Genomic DNA, 25,053 nt, shown 5'->3' with positions numbered 1-25,053 from the left:
AACTAACAAATGGATGTCTGAAATTTCAGGAGAAAACCTTGCTGCTGAATTCAGGAATTTTAGATGCTAGATTCCAACAAAACCTAGTTAATTTTAAGTAGATGCAATTGAGATGGTCTCTTGTTAAATGATCTATTTCAGGCTGAATACTTAACTCTGCCTAATAGGAGCCATCAGTTCAGATCCTTAATCAATTCTTTGTTAAAACACTTGTGTAGAGAATTTTTTTGTTTTTTACTAATGCTTGTGGGTTGGGTGGAGGGAGGAGAGATTAAGCATATTACTGGAAGAATTCTGGCTCTTTTCTATGGATTGTTATGTCCAAAGTGTACAGCAGTCTTTCTCTGCCAGTGGATTTAATGGGATTTATAAGTATATCTATTGCAAGTCTTCCCCCCTCTCCCCCCCACACTTCTGGTTGGTTGTCTCTAGTCTCTCCTCCATGACTTGCTTGTATGCTTCAGTGGGACAGTCTTCCAGTGCATGCTCTGTTGACGTAATGATCTTACTTTAACCATTCTCTGCACATTAACCAGTGCCCCTCTGTGGAGATTGAGCCCAAAGTCATTTAGTTTGTCAGATAACAAATCTAAGTAATTTTGCTGATTTGTTTACCTGTCAGCTTAAACTACTTATATGGGTCTCCAAGGATTTGGCTTCTCAGGCTTTACCGAAACTGTAGCAGCAGGTTGAAGTAAAATACATCTGTCTCTGCATATGGTTGTATTCAGTGACATGCAAAACATCGTGATCCCACTGAATTTGGATACATGAATCTGACAAGCAAGACATAAATCAGCTATTTTATACACAGGAACCTCCTTATTTGCTAAGCAGTAAGCAACATGTCCATGGGCATGATCCGATATTTCTTTCTTAAAGCATGTTTCCTGATATTAGGTTGTTATGTGAATCACAGCACAAAATAACAAATGTCACTTAACTTTTCTATGTATTTTGAAGGCTTTACTTTGTCATATACAAATAACTGTCTTCAGATATGCTTTTGTTGTAGGATTTTTTTTAAAGAAAATGTTGACACTTTTTCATTTTTCCAAGAATTCCAAACAGCTCCCATTTTTAGATGGGGGAACTGTAATGGGTAAGTTGTGTAGTTCTCAGCCAGTTGTGTAGTTCTCAGCTACATTTGCATCAGCAGAGATGTGGAATTGATGTGGCACTAGTTAGATTCTCTCCACTTCTGTTGTGAAAATACTATGTGCAGGAGCAGCAGTAGTACAGGTGATTCATCACTGCTGGTGTGAGGTAGAATGGCAAGAGAAGTTTTTCTCTTTTGTCCTCCTGTCCTTTTCCACAGCACCAGTACAAAACCATGCCTATATTAGCTCTCTTTCTGCTTTTAGGATTTTTTTCAACAGGATGCTGGAGTTCAGGACCACATCAATTACAAGTCTCTGCTTGTGTTGCTGGGAAGCATGAGCGAGAGAGAGCCATGGTGATTCTCCTACAGAGGAATTTCTAAAATGTATAGTGACTATAGATCAGGGGTCGGCAACCTTTGGCATGCAGCCCATCAGGGTAATCCGCTGGTGGGCCGCGAGTCATGTTTATGTTGACTGTCCGGAGGGAGGCATGGTCTGTTGCAGTTCACCGTTCCCAGCCAATGGGAGTTGCGGGAAACGGCGGCCAGCACATCCCTGCAGCCGATGCCGCTTCCTGAAGCTCCCATTGGCTGGGAACTGTGAACCGCGGCCACTGAGAGCTACGGGGGGCCGTGCCTGTGGATGGTCAATGTAAACACAATGTCTTGTGGCCTGCCAGCGGATTACCCTGATAGGCTGCGTGCCGAAGGTTGCCGACCCCTACTACAGATTGTTTTCAACCCAAGTTGCTGACTTAGTTTTTCTCTTTGTAGCTTGTAAGTATGGGGTGAATAGGTGGGCTGTCCTAGTAAGTTAGAGTACCTTGCAAATAGGCTCTAGACTGCTTAAACCAGGGGTCGGCAACCTTTCAGAAGTGGTGTGCCGAGTCTTCATTTATCCACTCTAATTTAAGGTTTCACGTGCCAGTAATACATTTTAACGTTTTTAGAAGGTCTCTTTCTATAAGTCTATAATATATAACTAAACTATTGTATGTAAAGTAAATAAAGCTTTTTAAATGTTTGAGAAGCTTCATTTAAAATTAAATTAAAATGCAGAGCCCCTCGGGCTGGTGGCCAGGACCCAGGCAGTGTGAGTGCCACTGAAAATCAGCTCGAGTGCCGCCTTCGGCACACGTGCCATAGGTTGCCTACCCCTGGCTTAAACCAAAGGTCGCAAAGTATTGCAGGGCTACTGATTTTTTTTTTTTTGGTATTCTAGGTAGAAAATTCATCCTTTTTGGGATAATAGTGAATGGTTGCTTCATTGTGCTTTCTTCTGGTGGTCCACAATGTTAGTATGCTAAAATAGGCTCATTCACCTCTAATTTCAACTTGTACTAGGGCCCATAGTGCTCAGAAAATTGAGACTCTTCAGTAATACTTACATATTTGAAAACTGCTAACTTTAAGGCCGGGGTTAAAACTGTATAAATGAAATTCCTGTCTGAAGCTTGTATATTTTTCTTAGATTGAGTATTATTTTGAATCAGTCTAGCTTTACAAAGCCTATGCTATATAAAGGTGGCACATCCTTGGCTGGGGAATGTACTAGGCAAGAAGTTGATTAACAAAATGTTTCAGTTGATATTAAGCTAGACTCTTACCTTGGTATATTGGGGGCCATTATTAACTATTAATGTCCAAGGCCCCTCATGTTGTTTATAACTTGGGCCAGTAGTCGCTGAGCAAAGGCTTTGCATTGTGTATTTTTAAATCTGGTTTACTCAGATAACTTTTTTTAACTTCCCCCTTTAGTTATTGTTAATCGCTTTCAGCATGGTGAATGAGCTGAAATGTCTCCCTAGCTCATGTTGGTGAATAGCACTCTTGATCATTTATAAATCTTAACATTTTATTTCAAAATATTTTAGTGACCAATTAGTAACAAAACTTTAACTTGTTAATCAGTTTAATGTTAAAGCAGTTAAGTTCTCCAGATGTCAAATCCAGAATAAAAACAGGATGGAAACTGGGTTACAACCTCTCTGAATCAGATGGCTCAGTTTTAGTGCTCTTGATTGTGGCACTGATCCAAAGCCCATTTTGAAGTCAGAGTCCTATTGACTTCAGAGGGCTTTGGATCAGGCCCTGAGTGAACTTTCAGATCACTATTCTGAACAAAATGGAATGTTTGTTCTTTCTTTTGAGGAAGAGCGGTGTGGTGCTTGGCATAGAATCTGCACTCTGATCAGGGAATGTGGGGTGTATACAAATTACACGGTGTAAGAATTTGCACAAAGAATGAGCACCCCAAGATAGATTCTTTTCAGATTGGGCTAGAGCAATAAATGGTCTTTTTTATAACATTTACTTGTCATCTTGCCCTTTGCAAATTAATTATATCAAATGTGTGACAATTCTCCTCCCCCTCTCCTCAACTGGTAGATGAGGTAATGTGTAGGTCTGCCACTGCGTTGAACATTTTCACCAACAAACTTTGTTGGGTTGCTGCTACGAGCCTCTGTCTGAAACACTTGCTTTACTCTCCTAAAATGGCTTACAGGCTTCCATTTGCAGACTTTCAATGATTCTGATCACTAACATGAGGTATTGAAAAGTTGTTCTGGTTAGGCACAGCTGTTGGGTAGGGTTTTGCTGGCAGTCCCAAACTTTGAATTCAGGCATCTTATTTTCCCTTTGAGTTCCTTGAGGCAGAATGCACATGAATACTGCATTAAAGTGGGGTCTTCAGGGTGTGAGGTGGTGGTGAGGGGAAGCAAAAACCACAATTTCTTACAGTGAGGAGAATTAAAAACCTAATGCCAGAGGCTCTTGGAGTTTCCAAAACACACATGGTGTATTAAAGCAAAAAGGTTATAGCTTCCTGAAACAGATGCAGGGAAAAAATTTGCAGCTTTGGATCAAACTTTCGTATTCTAGACACAAAGAGGTGAAGTTATTTCTGGTTGTTTAGGGACTAGCATCCTAGGATGTTGTGAGGTTTGATGTATAACTGAACTCAATAGCTTTTGTGGCTCTGAATCTTGTACTTTTTTAGGTCTTGTTTGAATTTCTGCCTTTATTTGATCTTAAATCAGATTATTGGATTCTGTCTGAATACAGCAATGCTATAGTTAATTTCTGTTGCCCTCTAATTAAAAATGGCTCCACAATTTAAAAAAAAGTAGGAAAAAACTATCACTAAATTTCACCTTGAAGGGGATTGTTGCTTCAGAAGTGTTTACAATGAAAATGCTATTGGACCCTGTCATAAGCCCCATTAAGGGGAAATAAATCTGACCTTCTCTAAATATCATTTGTTAGAATCCTCACATTTGAATATTTCCCAGACAGAACAGGGTGGAACTCTGCAAGTGTTAAAGGTTTGTGTTTGGTTTTTTTTTGTTTTTTGTCCCCAAAGAACAGCAGAGCATCTACTGGCGGTCACACTCCACCTGAACTTCTAACGGTTGCCATCTGAAATTTCCAGTCCTTTCCTTGATCAGTCAGTGATGGAGCTCCCCACAGGAGCTTTGCCCCTTCAACCAAAGTAGTGACTCTTCACTGCAGTCCAATTTCTTGTTGCTTCAGTTTTCCTTTTTACTTCAGTCCCTTCCTGGCTGAGGTTCTTTCTGTGTCACATCTCTCCTTGGAAGAGTCATTTTGTCTCCCCATCAGGAGACCTTTAGGCCCTAATATTGCAACTTTCAGAGCTTGTTGGTAGTTACTTTTGTTTTACCTCCTCCTTAGCTTTATTTGACATTTTATCTTTCTTTGTTTCAGGGTATTGAACTAAGTTGTTCAGGGCATCTAAGTGTTTTGCCTTGTGAGGATCCTTGGCTCATTGTCTTCTCAGCTTATCTTTTTGTAGAGTACTTTAGGTCATGAGCCTCCATTCTTGGATCCCCAGTGTAGCTGCTTAACTCTGAACCCAAATAGCTGGTTACACTATGGTGCTTAGTTGTGTCCTGTGGGTTGGTCTTTTCTTTCTTGCTTCTAGGCCTTGTGCTGGATAGCTTTCAGGTCTCTCTGCAGAGAGTATCTTGATCTCAGCATTTCACGGCCATTGCTTCTGCCTGAAAGCACAAAAGGGATGCCATATGTTTCATATGCAGTAGCCTGCATTGTGTGGCACCCAGCAGTCAGTGTTGATAGTAAAGCTTTGAGGTGCACCTGTTAATGCTTGCAGGGCTCTAGGGTTGGAGTCCTGATGAGGTATTTTGCATGGAATGTTGAGTGCTTGTTGTTTGTTTTGCCTGATGTGGAAGACTGAGTGTGCCAAGTACAAGACAGTGCTGCTTGAAGTGTCTATTGGACAAAGCAGAGAGAAGCGCTGGTATCAAGCCTTGTCCACTCGTTAATTCATTTTATACATCAGACAGAGCTATTTCATGGTCTGATTTACTGATGCATATCAGGGCTGCTGATGGGTTGTTCAGAAGGATGATCGTTCTTTGAAGTCCCACTTTGATTCATCTCTCTTCCCATTGCAGTGCTGTAAAGGGGGATCTAGACTGGAGCCTCAAGGCCCTGTCTTGCCTGCTATAAGAATCTGCCTCAAGGCTTATCTGGCACTTTCTGTCATCTTACACAGCTTCTGTGCCAAGATCCTTCAGGCATTTCTGTGCATACAAAACTGTCATTTCAATTAAACATCTATTCTTTGAAGATTGACTACTCTGAGGCCATTGTTCCCATCTGCAGAACACATTTAGGCAATGAGGTCAAAAACCTCCTCAGGTATCTGGAGGCCTCTGGAGCAAGTTCCCAAAAACTGGAATTATTCCATCCTCTGTTATTAGAAGCTAACTACCCAGAAACTTGGTAGAAAGGCCTGTTAATATACTTTCAGAAACAAGTAAAACTAATCTTAATTAAGTGAGAACTTCCTCCAGTTTTCTAATCTGAATGAGATTCACCTGAGCTAGAAAACACGAAAGAGGGACTAGCATTGAGTGCCTCAACCCATTTGCAAGTTTGCTTCTCTGCTCTGTAATAGGTAAGGATATATTTTGCCTAGAATGTCAACTTCTTGTGATAGGGACCATTTTTTGTTTTCTGTTTGTAAAGTGCCTTTTCAGTGTGGTCCTGGTCCCTCACTGGGACTCCTAGGCATTACTGCAGTATAAATAATGTTAGAGATACTGTTTTCCACCTTAAATAGGACAACTTTGAGATGCTGGGCATTGAGTTCCTAGCACATTAAAGGTCAGATTCACCTTCAGGATCTTGATTAGTAATCATAGAACTCTAAGGCCTGGTCTACACTAGGCGTTTATGTCGAAGTTAGCGCCATTACATCGAATTAACCCTGCACCCGTCCACACTGCGATGCTATTTAGTTCGACATAGAGGTCTCTTTAATTCGACTTCTGTACTCCTCCCCGACGAGGGGAGTAGTGCTAAATTCGACATGGCCATGTCGAATTAGGCTAGGTGTGGATGGAAATCGACGCTAATAGCTCCGGGAGCTATCCCACAGTGCACCACTCTGTTGACGCTCTGGACAGCAGTACGAGCTCGGATGCTCTGACCAGCCACACAGGAAAAGCCCCGGGAAAATTTGAATTTGAATTCCTTTTCCTGTCTGGCCAGTTTGAATCTCATTTCCTGTCTGGACATCGTGGCGATCACAGCAGCACTGGCAACGATGCAGAGCTCTCCAGCAGTGATGGCCGTGCAGTCTGTGAATAGAAAGAGGGCCCCAGCATGGACTGATCGGGAAGTATTGGATCTCATCGCTGTGTGGGGCGATGAGTCCGTGCTTTCTGAGCTGCGCTCCAAGAAACGGAATGCAAAGATCTATGAGAAGATCTCTAAAGACATGTCAGAGAGAGGATACAGCCGGGATGTAACGCAGTGCCGCGTGAAAATCAAGGAGCTGAGACAAGGCTACCAGAAGACCAAAGAGGCAAACGGACGCTCCGGATCCCATCCCCAGACATCCCGTTTCTATGAGGCACTGCATTCCATCCTCGGTGCGGCCGCCACCACTACCCCACCACTGACCGTGGACTCTGAGGATGGGATATTGTCCACGGCCGGTTCCTCGGACATGTTAGCGGACGGGGAAGATGAGGAAGGAGATAAGGAGGACGAGGCAGTCGGCAGCGCTCACAACGCTGATTTCCCCGACAGCCAGGATCTCTTCATCACCCTTACAGAGATCCCCTACCAACCCTCCCCAGCCGTTACCCCGGACACAGAATCTGGTGAAGGATCATCCAGTAAGTGTTGTAAACATCTAAACATTTATTTTTAACAGAACAGGAATATTAACAATTAAAAGAATGGGTTGTTCATGATTAGTTTGCCCTAGGCACTTAACGGTTCAGTCATGGGCAGTGCAAGTTTTGAAAAAAAATCTAGCAATGTCCGGTTTTCCGTGATTGTCCTGCCCAAGCCGCTCTACTGTTTAGTCCCTGCTACTGCAGCTAGAGTAAAATGCGGTCTATATGTGCAGGGATAGAGCAGTAATCCTCCCGGGACATCTCGATGAAGCTCTCCTGGAGGTAATTGGAAAGCCGTTGCATGAGGTTCCTGGGGAGAGCGGCCTTATTGGGTCCTCCGAAGTACGACACGTTGCCGCGCCACGAGACTAGCAAGTACTCGGGAATCATTGCTCTGCACAGCAGGGCGGCATACGGCCCTGGTCTTTGGAGGCTTTCCCGGAGCATTCTCTCTCTCTCGCTGTCAGAGATCCTCATCAGGGTGATGTCGCCCATGGTGACCTGCTTTGAATTAGGTAGGGGAATGTTAGTGTTGGGACTGCTTGCTCGTTCCTTTACAGAACTGTAACCGCTGGTTTGCAGCCACGCGGTGGAGGCGGGAGAGGGGCTGCCGAAAGGGATCGTTCCTGGGGACAGCCGCGAGGGGGTGGGACAGGGGCAGAGTTCCCGCTTGCCGGATTGCTGGCAGCAGGTACTGACATTGCTTTAAATGTGAAATGAGGCCAGTGGTAATATAAAAGTTTTAAACTGCCACAAGTCTACGGCTTACCATGTCTGCCTGCAACAGAAATTCCGTTGTGCTGCCCCGCTTCTCAAATGTGCTGTGGAAGACCCCAGGCACTGAATGCGAAGGCCGAGAATTCGACCTTGTGCTGAGTGCGCATGTGATAGGTGCTGTGCATGGTCTTGTTCACAGAGAAAGACTATGTTCTTGGTTCACAACTACATTTATCTTTCTGAGGAATTCACTCCCTTTTTCCCATTCCCACAGCCACATCTGCGACTGTCTCACAACCTAGCCTGGCATCACACTCCCAGAGGCTAGCGAAGATTAGGCATAGGAAGAAGAGGACACGGGAGGACATGTTCTCTGAACTTATGGCCTGTTCCCAAGCCCAGGCAGCACAGCAGACCCAGTGGCGGGAGAAATTGACCCAAATGCAGCAAGCAAACATGGATCGGGAGGAGAGGTGGCGGCAGGAAGACCAGCAGGCGACTCAAACGCTGCTTGGACTACTGAGGGAGCAAACAGACACGCTCCGGCGCCTTGTGGATGTTCTGCAGGAACGGAGGCAGGAGGACAGAGCCCCGCTGCAGTCCATCTCTAACCGCCCTCCCCCGCCACCAAGTCCCATACCCACCTCACCCAAAGTGCAAAGAAGGAGAGGCGGCAGAGTCCCTGCTAACTCTCACTCCACCCCTGCAGAGAGCTCTAGTAGCAGAAGGCTCTCATTCCCCAAAACTTGAAAAGTTCTTTCCTTCCCGCCTGACACAAGCCCCCGTCCAAGTTTCACCTCCCAGTTCCATGTGTAGTTGATAATAAAAAATACGTTCATGTTAACTACTGTTTCAATCATGTTCTTTTGGAGGAGGAGGGGAAAGGGGGTTGGTAATTGGACAGGACAGTCACCTTTGGCAGGGTACATAGGCGGGGGCAGGCACAGCAGCAGGGCACATACACAGTGCAGTGATGCAGTGACTAGTTACCCTGGTTAGTCTGGGAGGTTGTTTTCATGTTATGTGGTGGGGGGTGGGTTGCTCTGTGACTTTGTGGCGGGGGAGGGCAGTTACAGATCTTAAGCGGCAGTCCTTATGCAGGATCACAGAGCCATGCAGCAGGGGATCTGTAATCGTCCTCCCCCTGCCACAAAGTCACATAGCCCCCCCATACACACAGTCCCGATCAGGAGGGGTGACAGGCTCCGTTGAAACAACCATCCCACCGCAGCGGAGCCCGTCAATCCTTGAGTTTAGAAGCTTCATTCGCGTCACTACACTACACCCGCTCCGCACCACAGTCTGCGTCCCAGTTTTAAAAAATTCCCGCGAAAACAGTATTAAAAAAAACGGTGTGCATTAACAAAGTAGAACTATTTTTATTTCGAAACGTGTGTTGGAAGGGGGTGAAGGGGGTATGTAACTGGGTAGGATAGTCAACATTAACTGGGTAAAGAAACGGGGGCAGGTTCAGCTTCTCTGTACACAAACTTAAAAGTCACAGGTTACCCTGCTCACTCAGGAACTTTGCTTTCAAAGCCTCCCGGATGCACAGCGCTTCCCGCAGGTCTCTTCTAATCGCCCGGCTGTCTGGCTGAGCGTAATCAGCAGCCAGGCTATTTTCATCAACCTCCCACCCCGCCATAAAGGTCTCCCCCTTGCTCTCACAGAGATTGTGGAGCACACAGCAAGCTGCTATAACAATGGGGATATTGGTTTCGCTGAGATCACAGCGAGTCAGTAAGCTTCTCCATCTCCCCTTGAGACGGCCAAAAGCACACTCCACCACCATTCTGCACTTGCTCAGCCGGTAGTTGAAGAGTTCTTTTTCAGTGTCCAGGGCGCCAGTATAGGGCTTCATGAGCCAGGGCATTAGCGGGTAGGCTGGGTCCCCGAGGATGACTATAGGCATCTCCACATCCCCAACAGTTATTTTGTGGTCCGGGAAGTAAATACCTTGTTGCAGCCGTCTAAACAGACCAGAGTTCCTGAAAACACGAGCGTCATGAACCTTGCCCGGCCATCCCACGTAGATGTTGGTAAAACGTCCCCTGTGGTCCACCAGTGCTTGCAGCACCATGGAAAAATAGCCCTTTCGGTTAATGTACTGGGTGGCTTGGTGGTCCGGTGCCAGAATAGGGATGTGAGTTCCATCTATGGCCCCACCGCAGTTTGGGAATCCCATCGCTGCGAAGCCATCTATGATCGCCTCCACGTTTCCCAGGGTCACTACCTTTGGCAGCAGTACATCAACGATTGCCTTGGCTACTTGCATCACAACAACCCCCACGGTAGATTTGCCCACCCCGAACTGGTTCGCGACTGACCGGTAGCTGTCTGGCGTTGCAAGCTTCCAGAGGGCTATGGCCACTCGCTTCTGTACACTCAGTGCAGCTCGCAACCGGGTGTCATTGCGCTTCAGGGCAGGGGACAGCAACTCACAAAGTTCCAGGAAAGTTCCCTTCCGCATGCGAAAGTTTCGCAGCCACTGGGATTCATCCCAGACCTGCAGCACTATGCGGTCCCACCACTCAGTGCTTGTTTCCCGTGCCCAGAATCGCCGTTCCACGGCATCAACATGACCCATTGCCATCGTGATGTCCTCGGCGCTGGGTCCCCTGCTTTCTGAGAGGTCTGTGCTACTCTCAGACTTCAGGACATCACCGCGGTGCCGTAGCCTCCTCGCCTGACTTTTCTGCATCTGCCTCAGGGAAAGGTGTATGATAAGCTGCGAGGCGTTGAGAGCGGCCACAACTGCAGCGATGGTCGCAGCGTGCTCCATGCTCGCAGTGCTGTGGCATCCGCGCTGTCAATGACTGGAAAAGTGCGCGAACTGATTTCCCGCCGGCGCTTTCAGGGAGGGAGGGCGGGAGTGATGGACGGATGACGACAGTTACCCAAAAGCACCCTCGACACATTTTGTTACCCAGAAGGCATTGCCGGCTACACCCAGAATTCCAATGGGCAGAGGGGACTGCGGGAACTGTGGGATAGCTGACCACAGTGCACTGCTTCGAATGTCGACGCTTTCACCGTTAGTGTGGACTCACAAAGTCGAATTACTGTCCTTAGTGTGGACACAGACGTTCGACTTTGCAATATCGATTCCAAAAATTCGATGCAAGTAAATTCGAACTACTCTCGTAGTGTAGACAAGGCCTAAGGGACCTCAAGAGGTCATCTAGTCCAGTCCCCTGCACTCAAGGCAGGACTAAGTAATAATCTGCTCTTAAAAATCCCCAATGATGGAGATTCTACAACCTCCCTAGGCAATTTATTCCAGTGCTTAACCACCCTGACAGTTAAGGAAGTTTTTTCCTTATGTCCAACCTAAACCGCCCTTGCTGCAATTTAAGTCCATTTCTGATGTCCTATCCTCAGAGGTTAAGAACATCAATTTTTCTCCCTCCTCCTTGTAACAGCCTTTTATGTATCTGAAAACTGTTATGTCCCCTCTGTCTTCTCTTCTCCAGACTAAACAAACCCCGTTTTTTCAATCTTCCCTAATAGGTCATGTTTTCTAGATCTAATCCATTTCTAGATTTAATCCATTTTTGTTGCTCTTCTCTGGACTTTCTCCAATTTGTCCACCACATCTTTCCTGAAATGTGGTGCCCAGAACTGGACACAATACTCCAGCTGAGGTCTAATCAGCATGGAGTAGAGCGGAAGAATTACTTCTCATGTCTTGCTTACAATAGTCCTGCTAATGGATCCCAGAATGATGTTTGCTTTTTTTGCAACAGTGTTACAGTAATGTCTGAATTTGAGTAACTTAAGGCCACCTAGGTGTCAGGTGAGTCTCCAAATGACTGGTAGGAGGAAAACTACTCCCAGGCTGAATGCCTGGACATGCTGCAGGCTGGAAAACCCATAAATCCCATGCAGTACCAAAATGATCTGTGTTAACACAGGATAGCCAGGGTCCCCAGAAAAGATGGCTCTCACACTATGAAAGTAAAAAAGCACCACATTCAGTGCATGACTGAGACCAGCTGGTCTATACCTTGCTTAGCGCCAGCAGGGAATAACCACTATCCCGTTGTAAGGTCAGAAGGCTTCATCTGACTTGAGTTAACACATGTATCCCATGGTGTGCAGATACTTCCAACAAGTTGAGATCTAAGGAAGTTTAAGGTGAGCCCTAGCAGTGCAAGTTCTTGATGGTGTCACAAAATAAATCCACAAATTAATAATGGACCAAGATAGGAGAAGACTGTGCACTAAGGGTAGTGCAGGAAAGCTGTGGCTGCTGTAAAGAGGTGTGTTAGCAGCTGGCAGCATGGGTGAGAGGTTAGGGCTGTTATGTCCCATAAGGCAAGAGAACACACAAGGGAATTGTGAATTGAGTGATGAGACAAATTGGCCATTGTTGGCTTATGAGGGTTATGATTTCGTCCATATTATGTCTGTGAAAGACTGTAGGATTGAACCAACTTGTTCAGTCTGTACCTTGCTCATGATGTGGTTCCTGATAGGGTAACATTTCATGGGGTGTTTTCTTTCACAGATGAGTTCTATGGTTGCGTGGGCAGTAGCTGACAAAGGGACTTTGGGCATAGCAGAAGTATCTGCTGGTGGCGCAGTTCATAAGAGAACTGGTGCAAAGATGATATGCAACTTGAGGCTATTCCACACTAATGCTATTTTTGTGGGTAACCTTTTGGATATGGCCTAATTAAAAATAGGTCATTTGTCTCAGTAACCCATCGTCAGATACTTAGTGTGAAACATTCCCTCTTCTCTACATCTTCACTTTACCTGTGAACCCAGGGTATTAATGGATCCCCAGATTAACCTAATGTAGGATTCTTCTGAACCACCCTAACACTGAAGGTCGCTTCCTGGGTATTGGTGACTTCTGCGTTTTACTTCAGAGTTTAAACCAGAGTGCCTATTTCCCCCATGTAGTAACTCTTCTGTATTTGGGAGGGTGTCATGATGTCTCTAGAGATCATAAATCATTACCTTGATGATCAAATGTCTGCATACTCCCTTACTTTGGTCAGATCTTCTTTGGTGCATTCTGGGTGAAAGAGAGAGGTTGCAGAAGACTCTGTGTGTTGGAAAGCCGACTCCTCTTCCTGAGTTTTGACACCAGCTTCTTGAGTAGCTGGTCAGTGGCCAAGCCATGCCAGTGCTGATTTGGTCAGAGCCAAAGCAGCCTCCACAGTCTGCCTCAAGATGCATATTGTCTGCAAATAAATATGAATATGAAATAAGCTGTGACTCTATCATGTACGTAAGTACACACAAAGCAGTACTGCTGAAATCAATTTCCTGAGGCTGTTCATATTTTGATCCCTCAGTCCAACGGGATCTGCCTGTAAAATGTGGGAACGCAAACTCGTTGCTGGTCTTCAGACTACTAGTTTGGTTGACTTTGAAAGGAAAATCCTACAGTTTGAACATTCTGTCTGGTATTTGTTTCCTTTCCTTTGGCTGTAAAAGACTTCGTAGATTTGGGTTTCAATTTGACTTTACCTGGCATTAAAAACAAAACAGAATACCGTTATCCTTGCTCAAGTTCACTTCATATTTTTGGTTAATACTTACTGCTATTCTCCTGAGACAACCATTTTGTACTCTTCAGAAGTGAGAATCTTGGCAAATGATATCTTTCAGGGTGGATTTGGTTTAAATCAAATTGATTTAAATCATGATTTAAATCACTAGTCAGGAAGACTCAATTTAATCATGGATTTCTACATAACAGTGCATTCTTGTTGGTTGTTATAACCTTAATACATATTCTTCACAGCTCGGAGATAGATGAAGGTTTCATTTTTAGAAGGTACACACTAGATATTTTTTAAGTGATTTATTTTGAAAAGTTTTTTCAGAGTAGTTTTACAGCTATATCAGAAAATGAATGATTGGTTATTTCATTTACCAAAGGTAATTGAAGCAGATATTTATTAAGTCACTGGGAAGGGAAGTATCTCCAATTCAACCGGTTAATCATTAATATTTGGAGGATTTTCTTGCCATGCTGTATTAGGAGGAGAACATCACCAGACAGACATTCAAATTGTTTTATTTAACTAAAACAACAATGTTATGTATTCTGGATGTTTTTCTTCAACAGCAAACATATAATATTTTAACAAAACAAGCATATAAATTTTTGAATTTAGTTAAACATTCAAATTTTTTAAAATCAGGTTTGTTTTTGTTAAAATGACTTTTACTAAAATAGTTAATGAAATATTAAACAAAAATTAAATTGACTGTCAGCCAGATCAACATGAGAAACTTTAAATATTGGCTTCTGCAGCTAACTGTCATCTTTACCTTCATTTTCCTGTTTGTTCATAATCTGGAATAGAAAAATAAGCTTTCCTGCTTTTTGAGGTCCCAAACAATTTCTCAGTTTGGGATGAATTAGTCCAAAGGAAGAAAATATTCTTTCTACACCAACAGAAGAAGCTACTACTGTTAAGTGAGATTATCACTTCGAGTCCCTGAATCCAAGTGCTTAAGTGACTTCGACCAGTTCACTGGTGTGACTTTCTTTAAAACATCATCAGCAAACATATATTTCTTGAATGGTTCACCCTTAGCTCTGATGTTTATTATAGTTGGCATTATGGAGGGATGATTGCTTAATGTCCATGTCATAGCCAACTCCTCTTCTTCAGCAGTTAAGGTTTGACCCCAGTACCGAGTATTGAGAATATTTGCAAGAAAATGAGCCGGAGATAGTGCTTGTCCCATTTGTGTTTTTTTAATGCTTGTAATTTAACTCTGTTATTGCATATTTATCTTTTTAAGATCTCACTCAGTTCCTTCCAAATTTCAGCAGCGTCAGCAATAAAACAGCGATTTCCCTGCATTTTGTTTAAGGCTACAGAAATAGGCTTCAGGGTACTCGGCATGTGTTCAACATTTCTCTTAAGCCCAATGTTGAGAACTTTGGCTGTGAGTGCCATCTATTTTTTCATGATTCTGTTCACACACTGTCATCAGATTAGGCCAGTTCTTGATATAGTGCTCACAACACTAGTCTTGTGGGAGAGTTAGCTTGGTTCCTCCCACCTTTTTAGAGCAGCTGCCGCAAAGTGGTTGTTACAGAAGTATTTTGCGTTTCAACATTCTCTGAACACTGAAGTCTTTGGCTAATGGGTGCATTGAATGAGCACTGCAACCGTATCTTATTAGCTTGGGACTCTCTTCGCTCCTAAATAATTTCTTCTCATCTTGGATACATTTGCAGAATTGTCGGTGACCAAGCTGCGTGCTAGACATCTGAATTTTTTTTTTTTCAGTTTGTTATAGCTTTTACTGCTACTTCTTGTATCAATTGTTTCTATAAGGAAGACATTCCCTTCTGTTGTCACACAAGCACATACAACAGGATCATTGTGGGACATTGCTCCACCCGTCAAGACTCAGGTTAACAATTTTACCCTCTAGACCTTTTGCACACCGCTCAATCTCTTTCATATACTTTATCCAACAATTTGCCTGCAACATCTGCTCTGTTGGGTGGACTGTATCCTGGTCTTAATGACTGAACCCTGTGAATGAAGTGTGGGTTCTCAATCCTATGGAAAGGAGAGTTTGTTGCATAAACAAACCGGGCAATTTTTTTTATCAATTATATCTTTTTTTTTTTTTTTTTTGTAATCTGCTGGTTCTTAATCACAAACTTATCTATGGTTGTTTCTGGATGATGGAGATTTTTTTTTTTCTTTTTGCTACAGGTGATATACTGTGGCTATGATGTGACTGAAACACTATCATTGGCAGATAACTCTGAAACTATAGAAAATGATGGTGATCTTGAAGGTGGATAGTCTTCAGAATCCTGTATGTTGAGGATGGATTCTCCTAAACAAAATAAGTCAATGCAGTTACTTAATTATTATTACTATACTGCTCATTTAGTATTACTCATTGCATTCACTGACACTCAGTACTACTTCAAAGGTGAAATTGTAAAAGGAAGATCTGCCAATTTCAGCTATTCATTTTTTATCACAACTGCATCCATAGAATAACACCTATAATTTTTTTTGCTCAAACATGAGAATTCAAGAATAGTCCAGAAGGAAGACAGGCAGTCCTTAAGAAAGAAGTATGAAATAAAGTTTACCAACCTGAAGATCCTGCATGTTCAGACCTGTTCCTTTCATCATCTTCAACGCAGCTTCCTCCTGAGAAGGAACACTTCTCGTGATGTTGTTTCATTCGGGCAACCAGGCCTTGCATTTCTTTGTTGCACTGTATACATTTTGCACGCATGCCTGTCTTACCCACAGGTAGAGGAACTTCATTAAAATATTCCCAAACTGGGTCTCTTTTACGGCCTGCCCCCATTATAGGTTTTCTCATCTAGTGAGAGAATGGTATGGTAGATCTCAGATCAATGAAGGCTACACTCAGAAAGACCTCAAGAAGTCTGGAATATGCTGCTCAAACAGTTTCACTTTTGTTTCTACTCCATCCCTCCCTTCTCACACTTATCTCCAGACTTCTTCTCCTTGTCCAGATCTATTCCGCCCCCAACAATCTTCTATTCAGTGAACTTTTTGAAACTGCACTTTTAGAGAGAGGTAAGGGATTGACTCTGTGTACAGAAATTTGCAGAGGGACAATAGGGTTGAGGTCTGTTATTTCTCCCTCTATATATTTATTTATTTAAAAACATTTTTGCTGTTAACAAGCATGTTATCCCTGGAGAGACAAATCCACAGTTTGAGAACTGCAAAACTAAGCATCTCTGATGATATCTTCTAGACTGAGTACGGAGTCCATTGAGTAGATAGTATCAGGGGGTAGCCGTGTTAGTCTGTATCCACAAAAACAACAATCTGTTAGTCTTTAAGATTGGGTCCCTAATCCATGAACTATTGGAACTCATTTACAAAACTTTCTTAAACATTAGATAGATATTTTCTCATACTCTAGAATTAAATTTATAATCCCTATTCCATGAGACATTATAGCTCAAAGATATCTTAATTAAAACTATCTTTAGATAAGTTTTTCTCTTCAAAAAGCATTTATAAAAAAAATCAGTTTTAAATAAAAACCGAATTTTTTGATTTTTTTAAAAAAAAATCATTGATTTTTATCCACCCTGATAGATAAGAGAGAGAATATTTATAATTCTGTATCTCTGAATGTTTAAAGCCAAGAGGATTATTTCCCAGCCACCTTCCCTCAATCTAGTATGATTTTGTTCTTGTTTTTTCTGCATGTACCTGTTCATTTCTTGCCTTCTGAGGGAACATTTTTTTTTATTATTTTGTTGGTGTATTTTCCCTGCTGAAAGGCTCATTTGGCATGACTACCAATGAGGGGTAGGGGTTGGCTTACATTTCTGGATGCTAGAGTTGTTCTTAGAGACCAGAAACCTTTAAAGCTTAGAATTCTGCCCTCATGTACTTAGAAGTGGAGATCTAGGAGGGAGAATCCCATGTGATTGTTAGATCTTCAGAGACATGCTAAGTGATCTTTTAATTACATGAGGAAAAGCAAATATGGCTTTAGAATTCTGAAAACAAGAATTTCATACTAGTTTACAGGATTGGCATATACTTTAAATTCCTTACACAAGCCTTTCCATGGAAATGATGTCCCATCATATTTTGAAGAGGGAGTTGAGAGTTCTTCATGTTCAGAAGTTTCCTTATTCAGTGACTTTCTGACTTTTTGTTCTCTGACTTGCTTAATAAGATGCACCATTCATGGACCATGTTCTCTTGCAAAATTTCACTGCTTTAGTTCTCAAAGTTTTATTCCGCTAACCACCAGGAATGGCTCTCCACATCTTTGCTGGACCATGGACTGTAGCTTGTGAATCACTTTTCTCTTGTTTCTGACCTTCCTTACTGATCCTCTTAGTCTGACACTACTTAACCTGAGTCTGATAGTCTCTGAATGTTTGACATGCTTTTTAGTCTTTTCAGGGTACCACATGTCCCTTTTATTGCTTTCCCATTTCTCTTGTCCTCCTGCTATCTTTAAGATGCTTCTCCATTGTAATCCTTGCTATTTCCTTTCACTCACTGATTTGTTTAGTTCTCAGGAAGCAAGTGAAGTCTTTTCTATTCCTTCTGATGTGAAATTATATGAAGTTTAGGCCTGCCTCCTGGAAACTGTATGCTTAGCAGAATTAAGGGCCCCTTTTTCCTCCTCTTCTCAACTTCATCTGTAAATAGTAACTAAATTACAAGACTGTCGAAAGGAAGCTGCTATTGGAAGATCCACTGTTGTATAATGCGAGGCCTGTCCTTTGCATAAACTTCCCCCAAATAATGGAGGCTAAAGGATGGTCTGTTTACATTTTACTGAGGCAAATGACTGCAGCAATTTATGAAGTAATAAGGGAGGATTGAAAAGTAGGCCTTTTGGGCAAGAATTTTGTTTCTATAGTTTTATCTGTGGTGCTTGGATACTGCAGTGTTGGGGGCATTAAAATTTAAATTTGAAATTGCTTCATCTTACTCTATCCAACTAATTCTTCTCTTGCTAATCCCCAGCAGCAAAACTTTCAGAAGGCTTTTTTTGGTGATTTACTTTTCATTTCTGAAGTAATGCTTACTTCCAAGGCTGCAGATACTAAGGTCTTGCAACTTGGTACTGTATCATTGTGATTCCTATTGAGCAAGTATCTAATGGAATTCAGACTTAACCTGCTTCTTATTTCTGATACTAATTCTTTATCTTCAATTTTAATATTTTAGTGAGGAATACTGTGGTCATACTCTTTGACTTTCAGTAGAGTTGGCACGTCCCCTTAATCAGCATTATAATAGTGTGAAAATAGTGTATTGGCAGCAATGTCAGTTGTCTAACAAAGTTTTGAATAATTTCTCTTTGAAAGTAAAGTAAAATATCTGCTATAATAGAGCATTCATGAAATGAAACTTGTTTTAAGAAAGGTTAAAATTAAACTTGATCACTAACTATTTTATGTAATATAGTGTCCAACTGTAAACATTAGGCAGCATGCTCCTTAGTCATTAAAATTGTATGAATTCATAATATAGTAGGTGATCTTTTGTGGAAACACTTTTTGGTTTTATATTTAACTGTAAAAATAATACAGATCACTGACTCAGTACAGATTAAGAGATGCACAGTACCTATGGCATATCTCTTAAATATTTGTGATCTTCCTAGATAAGAAAACTTGGGGCTGTTGTAACATATCTTGCCAATGACATTCCAAGCATCTCCACATGCAAACTATCTGAAACTATGCCAGTTTGTTACCTTAGTGGTGACACTGCATAGCCATGTGAGATATGGGTTTAATTCCTGATCCTGCTGTCTTTTACTCTCATATTCTTCCTGTATAGGGAAGGAATGGTTTACATTGCTTATAATTCTACTCTTTGCAGCCAAATAGGCTCATAGTGGGCGTTACCCAGTGAAGATTCATTGAATTTTGTAACTTTGTTTTGGGTCTCAAAATTGGGATAATATTTTAAGGTGACGAGCAAAAGAAGGGAAAAAGGACCTCTCCTTTTAGCTACTCCATGATTTATAAAGGAAGTCTTCTGTTTGCTTTTACACAAGAAATGCAGGTCGTGCCTGTTCAAAAAATGACTGACTTAGGCTTTGTCTACACTGGCAACTGAAAAACAAAACTTTTGTTGTTCAGAGGTGTTACCTCCCACCCCCGTAAGACAAAAGTTTGCCAACGAAAAGTGTTGTTGTGAACAGCGCTTTGCCGGCAGGAGCGCTCTCCTGCCGACAAAGCTGCTGCTGCTTGTTGGGGGTGGAAGTTTTTTGTTGGCGGCAGAGCTCTCTTCTGCCAACAAACAGCAGCTAGACTGTGCGCCTTGTAGTGGCACTGCTGTGTCACTACAAGGTGCGTAGTATAGACAAAGTCTTAGTTAAGTGAAAGCTGAGAAATTGAGGGGAAGGGATTTTTAATGATTCAAAATTTTATTTTCTGACAATTAAAACCTATTTAACTTCAGTGACCAACACTTTGGAAAAGGACATCATTGTTAAAAATCTAAAACTCCCATACTTACGGTGCAAGAGCTCATAAACATGCTCTGAGACATCCAATAGCTCCTCCAGCAAAATTGGTTTATGTGGGGTTGGGAGTGAGGCATTTTTCATGTATCATAAAGAAACAAAAAAGGTGTAATCTCATTAAGTTTTTGCAGTTGAGGTGGTCTGCATGAAGGCGAGCTGGCTAACTTCAAATATTAGTTGATGCTGTAATAATTGCTTGAATAGTTGATGTGAAGGTGTGCTATTCATCTGACCTAGACGCTTGATTATTTTGTTCTGGTTTATCTTCAGATCTCATTAGTTGACCTGAATTTTTTTAAAAACTTCTTTTTGTTTTTCCTTCTAGATTTTGGATCCCTCTTTGATCTGGAACATGATTTACCAGATGAACTAATCAGCTCCACAGATTTGGGACTTACCAACGGTGGTGACATTAATCAGCTGCAAACCAGTCTTGGCATGGCACAAGATGCTGCATCTAAACATAAGCAGCTGTCTGAACTGCTGCGGGCTGGTAGTTCCCCAAACCTCAATATGGGGGTTGGGGGACCAGGCCAAGGCATGGCAAGTCAAACCCAACAGAACAGTCCTGGAATGGGAATCTTAAACAGCATGGTTAAAAGCCCCATGGCACAGGCAGGTTTGACGTCTCCAAATATGGGGATGGGTACAAGTGGCCCAAATCAAGGTCCTTCAGCCCAGTCAACTGCAGGAATGATGCCCGCAGTAAATAGTCCAGTTAATCAGCCTGGCATGGGAATGAACACAGGGATGAATGCTGGCATGAATCCTGGGATGCTGGCTGCAGGCAATGGACAGGGGATGATGCAAGGGCAAGTCATGAACGGTTCAATTGGAGCAGGAAGAGGGCGACCCAACATGCCATATCCAAATCCAGGAATAGGTAATGCTGGTAACTTGTTGGCTGAGACACTGCAGCAAGGTTCTCCCCAGATGGGAGGACAGACGGGACTGAGAGGGCCACAACCTGGAGCAATGAACAAGGTAAGGAAAGCTTGGTTACTTTACTTATTCCATGTGGTAACTTTGACATCATTTATAAGAACTAGGGTAGAAAACTCATTCTTGACCTGTCTTCAAAACCCGTATTATAAGGGAACACTTCCTTCTAGATAATTTGGTACAAAAGAATTGGCTGCATTCAAAGGAGTTATATAAAGGTGAGAATTACAGATCTTATAAGAAGCTACATTCATTAGAGACATGTACCAATATTGCTGGATAAAGGTCTGTTACTTTTTAAAAAAAACTGTTAATTTTTTACATTGTCAAAACTACCACTCTAAATTAAACTAAAGATTCTCTGATGTATTTTGATCTGAGAATGTAGTTTTTATTCCTGTCCATAAATACGTTCCTTGGTGGAACAAGTGGATTTGAATCCTTTTTATTAAACATTCACTTAAATTTCTATGGACCCATATTGGAATTCTTACTGGGTAAGTGTTAATCTGCCAAATTTGGTATAAAATTTGGAAGACTCATTCCAAGGTGAGGGAATAAAGAGGAAAGCAGAAAAAAAAATAGAAAATATTCTTGGGTAATGGGGAAGGAAATGAGTTTTTAATATTGGGATGGGGAAAAGAGTAAGGAGGAGTGGTACTGGGGCATTTTGAAAATGGAAATGATCTGGCATGACAGAGTTGAAACTACAAATACGCATTCCCCTTTTCAGAAATAGTCTGACGTGGAATATTTTTCCAATCTTTGGGTTCAACTCTAAATCAGAAGTCAGAACAATCAGTCAACTATTATGCAATTTCCATCCAGAGTGAATTGTATCATGTCTTGGTCAAAGAGGGAAAGTTATTCTAAAAAACACTTTAAAGAGAGATTTATTCAGATGCTGTAATCAAAATGAAAATTTTGGAAGCTTATTGGGTTGGGATGCACCTTATTCCATAAAAAGCACCCTTAAACTTAAAAAAAAAAAACAACCAAACTAATTTAGAATATTACTCTGTAATGTGGACTAGATCTTAACTAGTATTAATAAAATGGTCTGAAATAATTGCCTTACAAATATCCTAAGAAATAAACTTTAAAAATCAAAACTGACCCTGTGAGGTTGATGTAATAGTAAATATGGTACCTAGTGGGTGGAAGCATATCTAACAATGAACTGGCCTTTGATTGGATTGATTGTTAATATTAATCTGGTAGACTACGATCACTTGGACTGTTTGGTAAACATGACCGTTACAAAAGGATGTGTTGCAATATATTCAAATGGTGCTGTAAAAAGGAAATTAAACATAATTGTTCAATGTAACTGAAATTTCTCTAAGGGCAGAGTCAGAAGCATATCAAAACAACTATACAGAAAGGAATTTTGATGCATTGTTCTCTATAGTCCAATGTGGAATTTTATTTCAAGTTAAAAATTGACACTAATTTCAAGATTAATACATTGCAGTTCAAGATGGATTTTAATTACAAGATTTAAGTATCAATAAAGCTGATCAAATTTCAAAACATCTGTTTAATTTGGAGAAAATCTTTGCTAAGATTGCAAGGTCAGTTTTTGAATTGATATAGTTAATTTACACTGTCCCCAACCTATTTCAACCTAAGCCCTGAAGTGTGCTGTGTGGATCCAAATAAGGAAGGAAAGCATTTCAAATTTGATCTAGTTGCTTGGTTTTTGGGATTTCAAATCAAATATATCAGTGCAGTATGTGGAATTTTTAATTTGCTATCTGAGTTGATAGAAAATATATTTGAATAGGGTTTAATGTGGAGAGAAAAACCTTAGCTATAAAGATGCATGAAATTTTGTTTGAGCCTATGTTTCAATGTCGTATTTGATTGTAATATACATTGCTCATAAAGTAGCTGAACTGCCTGATGAGAAGGAACAGTCTGAAATGGAGGCTGAAATTCCAGAATGTCTTCATTTGGTTTAGTTGTTGGCAGGGAGCCGATGTTTCACTACTTGCAGTGGAGTTAGCAGAAGCTAATAACAGTAATATCTCTGACCATTGTATCTTTCCACCCATCTGGCCTCATCATTCCCACCTCCAAATCTTCAAAAAAGAGATGGAAAAGGAAATTAAACATAATTGTAAATATAACTTTTTATTGGCTGTTTAAAAATATTTTGGTAAATTACAGTGGTAGTTTTTTAACCTGGGAGCCTGGATTTACTAATGTGTAGTGGCTCTTCAGTTTGAGTAGCAGAAATATGCTTTGAAGGCCTATTGTTGCTCTATGGAGTTAGTGAAACATTTCCTCTGATGTTTAACTGGTGATGTAGTGTGTTTAACTGGTGATGTAGTGGATCGGGGTGTGCCTAAGAGGAGCCAGCAGAACTTGAGAAGTGGGAAGGGAGCTAGCACAGGGTGTGCTTTGCCTGAATGAGCCAGCTGCTAGCTGTGTTTGATTTAGGTTAAGGTGGGGGGTGGGAGTTCACCTATTGTTCTTGCAACAGGAATTTGAAGGCCATCTGTTCTGTTTACAACTACTGAGACTGTTTCAAATGTAAGCATTTTAAGGACACTTTCAAGTTAAAATTTTGATTGTGTGGATGAATGAAGGATTTTAAAAAATACAGGAAATAGGTAACATTTTATTCATTCGTACTGCATAAGTCCTGCAACTTAAGTTAGGTGCATAAATATAAAATTCATCAGTTCTATAAATAAAAACCCCACTTTGTAAAAGTCCTTATACTTGTTTTGCAAGGTAGTATCTTCATGTCTGCATCAAACTTATTTCTAAATAAATTCCCTAGTTTCAGTATGAAGAGGAAACTTTTATTACCAAGGTTCCATGATATTGAATATGCAGGGTGCCGGCTTTGCAATCCAGTGGAAGAAAGCCTGGCACACCCTTGAGGACAGACAAATCTGTTTTAAAAATTTTCCTGAGATGAGCTTTATTGCATGTTGTTACTAAGCTTGTTGGGATGCTTATTTGGAGATAGGATTGTGTGCTTGGAACAGAATTGCTCTAAATTTACAGAGGATTATCCTTTTTGATAGCTACCTGGACTTTATCTTCATGACCAAAGGTTTAGTCTCACCTCCTGAATAAAGCTGGACTTAGGAGTAAGATGGTTATTTGAGGCTTATTTGTCTTTAGGAGCCTAGATATACTAGCCTCGAATTGGACAAGTTTCCAATTGGTATTTTATAAATTCACAAGTCAAATAATATCTATACTATCCCAACTCCAGCAGCCCTGAGCCAGTTAATCTTCAACAAAATACTCATTTTATTCTGCCTCTTTGGCTGTTCAGCAGCTTGCTGTTAGCACCCTCTGGTTACTATCATGTTGCCTGGTCTACTCATGTTCTTCAGAATGGGAAGGTGTTTCATAAACAAATATGATAATTTGTGTATTTCTTTGGTGGTGGTTGCACTCTGCTGTCCTGCGTGCCACAAATCTGAAGGTAAAGTGACGTCAGCCATTTGAAATAAATATTTTTAATGTCTGTTCTTCCAATAATTTTTCTCCTAGTATGAAAAGGAGAGGAGACTAGTCAGTCCTGATACATTATGGACACCAATCAGAACGCTTCATTTCTATGTAAAGCTTTAAATCTGTTTGAAATATTTTTAAAGAATTGCAGTTGAGCAGTCCTCAAATCATCTGATTCAATACATAATTTTGGGAGTATACAAAGTTCAGAAGTTAGGCTGTTAAAAACATGGGGCAAACTTGTTCAGTTCACTTTGTAAAAATCTAGAATTGGTTTATATTAGAGGATGGTAACTTGGCTTGGTCCCTACCTTACTGTAGTAAGATGAGGCCCTGAAACATAAACTCTTGTGTCAGAGGCCCAGTCTGAGGCCTGAACCAAAGTACTTCCAGGCATTGCTAAGCAAAAGTTGGGCTGGGAGCCAGAGGCAGGCCCCACTCACAGAAGTTGGCGAGAAGAGGGCTGCTAGAAGCAGGTGCATCCACACATAAGTGCTAATAAGAGGAACTTGTGCCAAAATGGCATCAGAATACTCCACAGAGATAACGAGGAACAGGCAGGTGCATCTTAAAGACAGGGTCAAAAGGACAGCATGATGGATAGATCATGTTTGAAACAACATGATCAAAGGGGGA

The 25,053-nt window shown here is 41.6% G+C and overlaps 1 protein-coding gene across 4 annotated transcripts in view; it reads left to right on the top strand.

Moving 5' to 3' along the window:
• The window catches only part of EP300 (E1A binding protein p300), a 120,877-nt gene that overhangs the window by 6,887 nt on the left and 88,937 nt on the right, over positions 1 to 25,053 (top strand). For all 4 annotated transcript variants that reach the window (XM_034775748.1, XM_034775741.1, XM_034775770.1 and 1 more), the window contains exon 2: positions 20,321 to 20,979. In XM_034775748.1, coding sequence (XP_034631639.1) covers positions 20,321 to 20,979 — 659 coding nt within the window. The remainder of the gene's footprint in view (positions 1 to 20,320; positions 20,980 to 25,053) is intronic.

Source organism: Trachemys scripta, chromosome 1 (assembly GCF_013100865.1).
Source record: "Trachemys scripta elegans isolate TJP31775 chromosome 1, CAS_Tse_1.0, whole genome shotgun sequence".
Classification (NCBI taxonomy): Eukaryota; Metazoa; Chordata; order Testudines; family Emydidae; genus Trachemys; species Trachemys scripta.
This window is presented reverse-complemented; position numbering and strand designations above follow the sequence as displayed.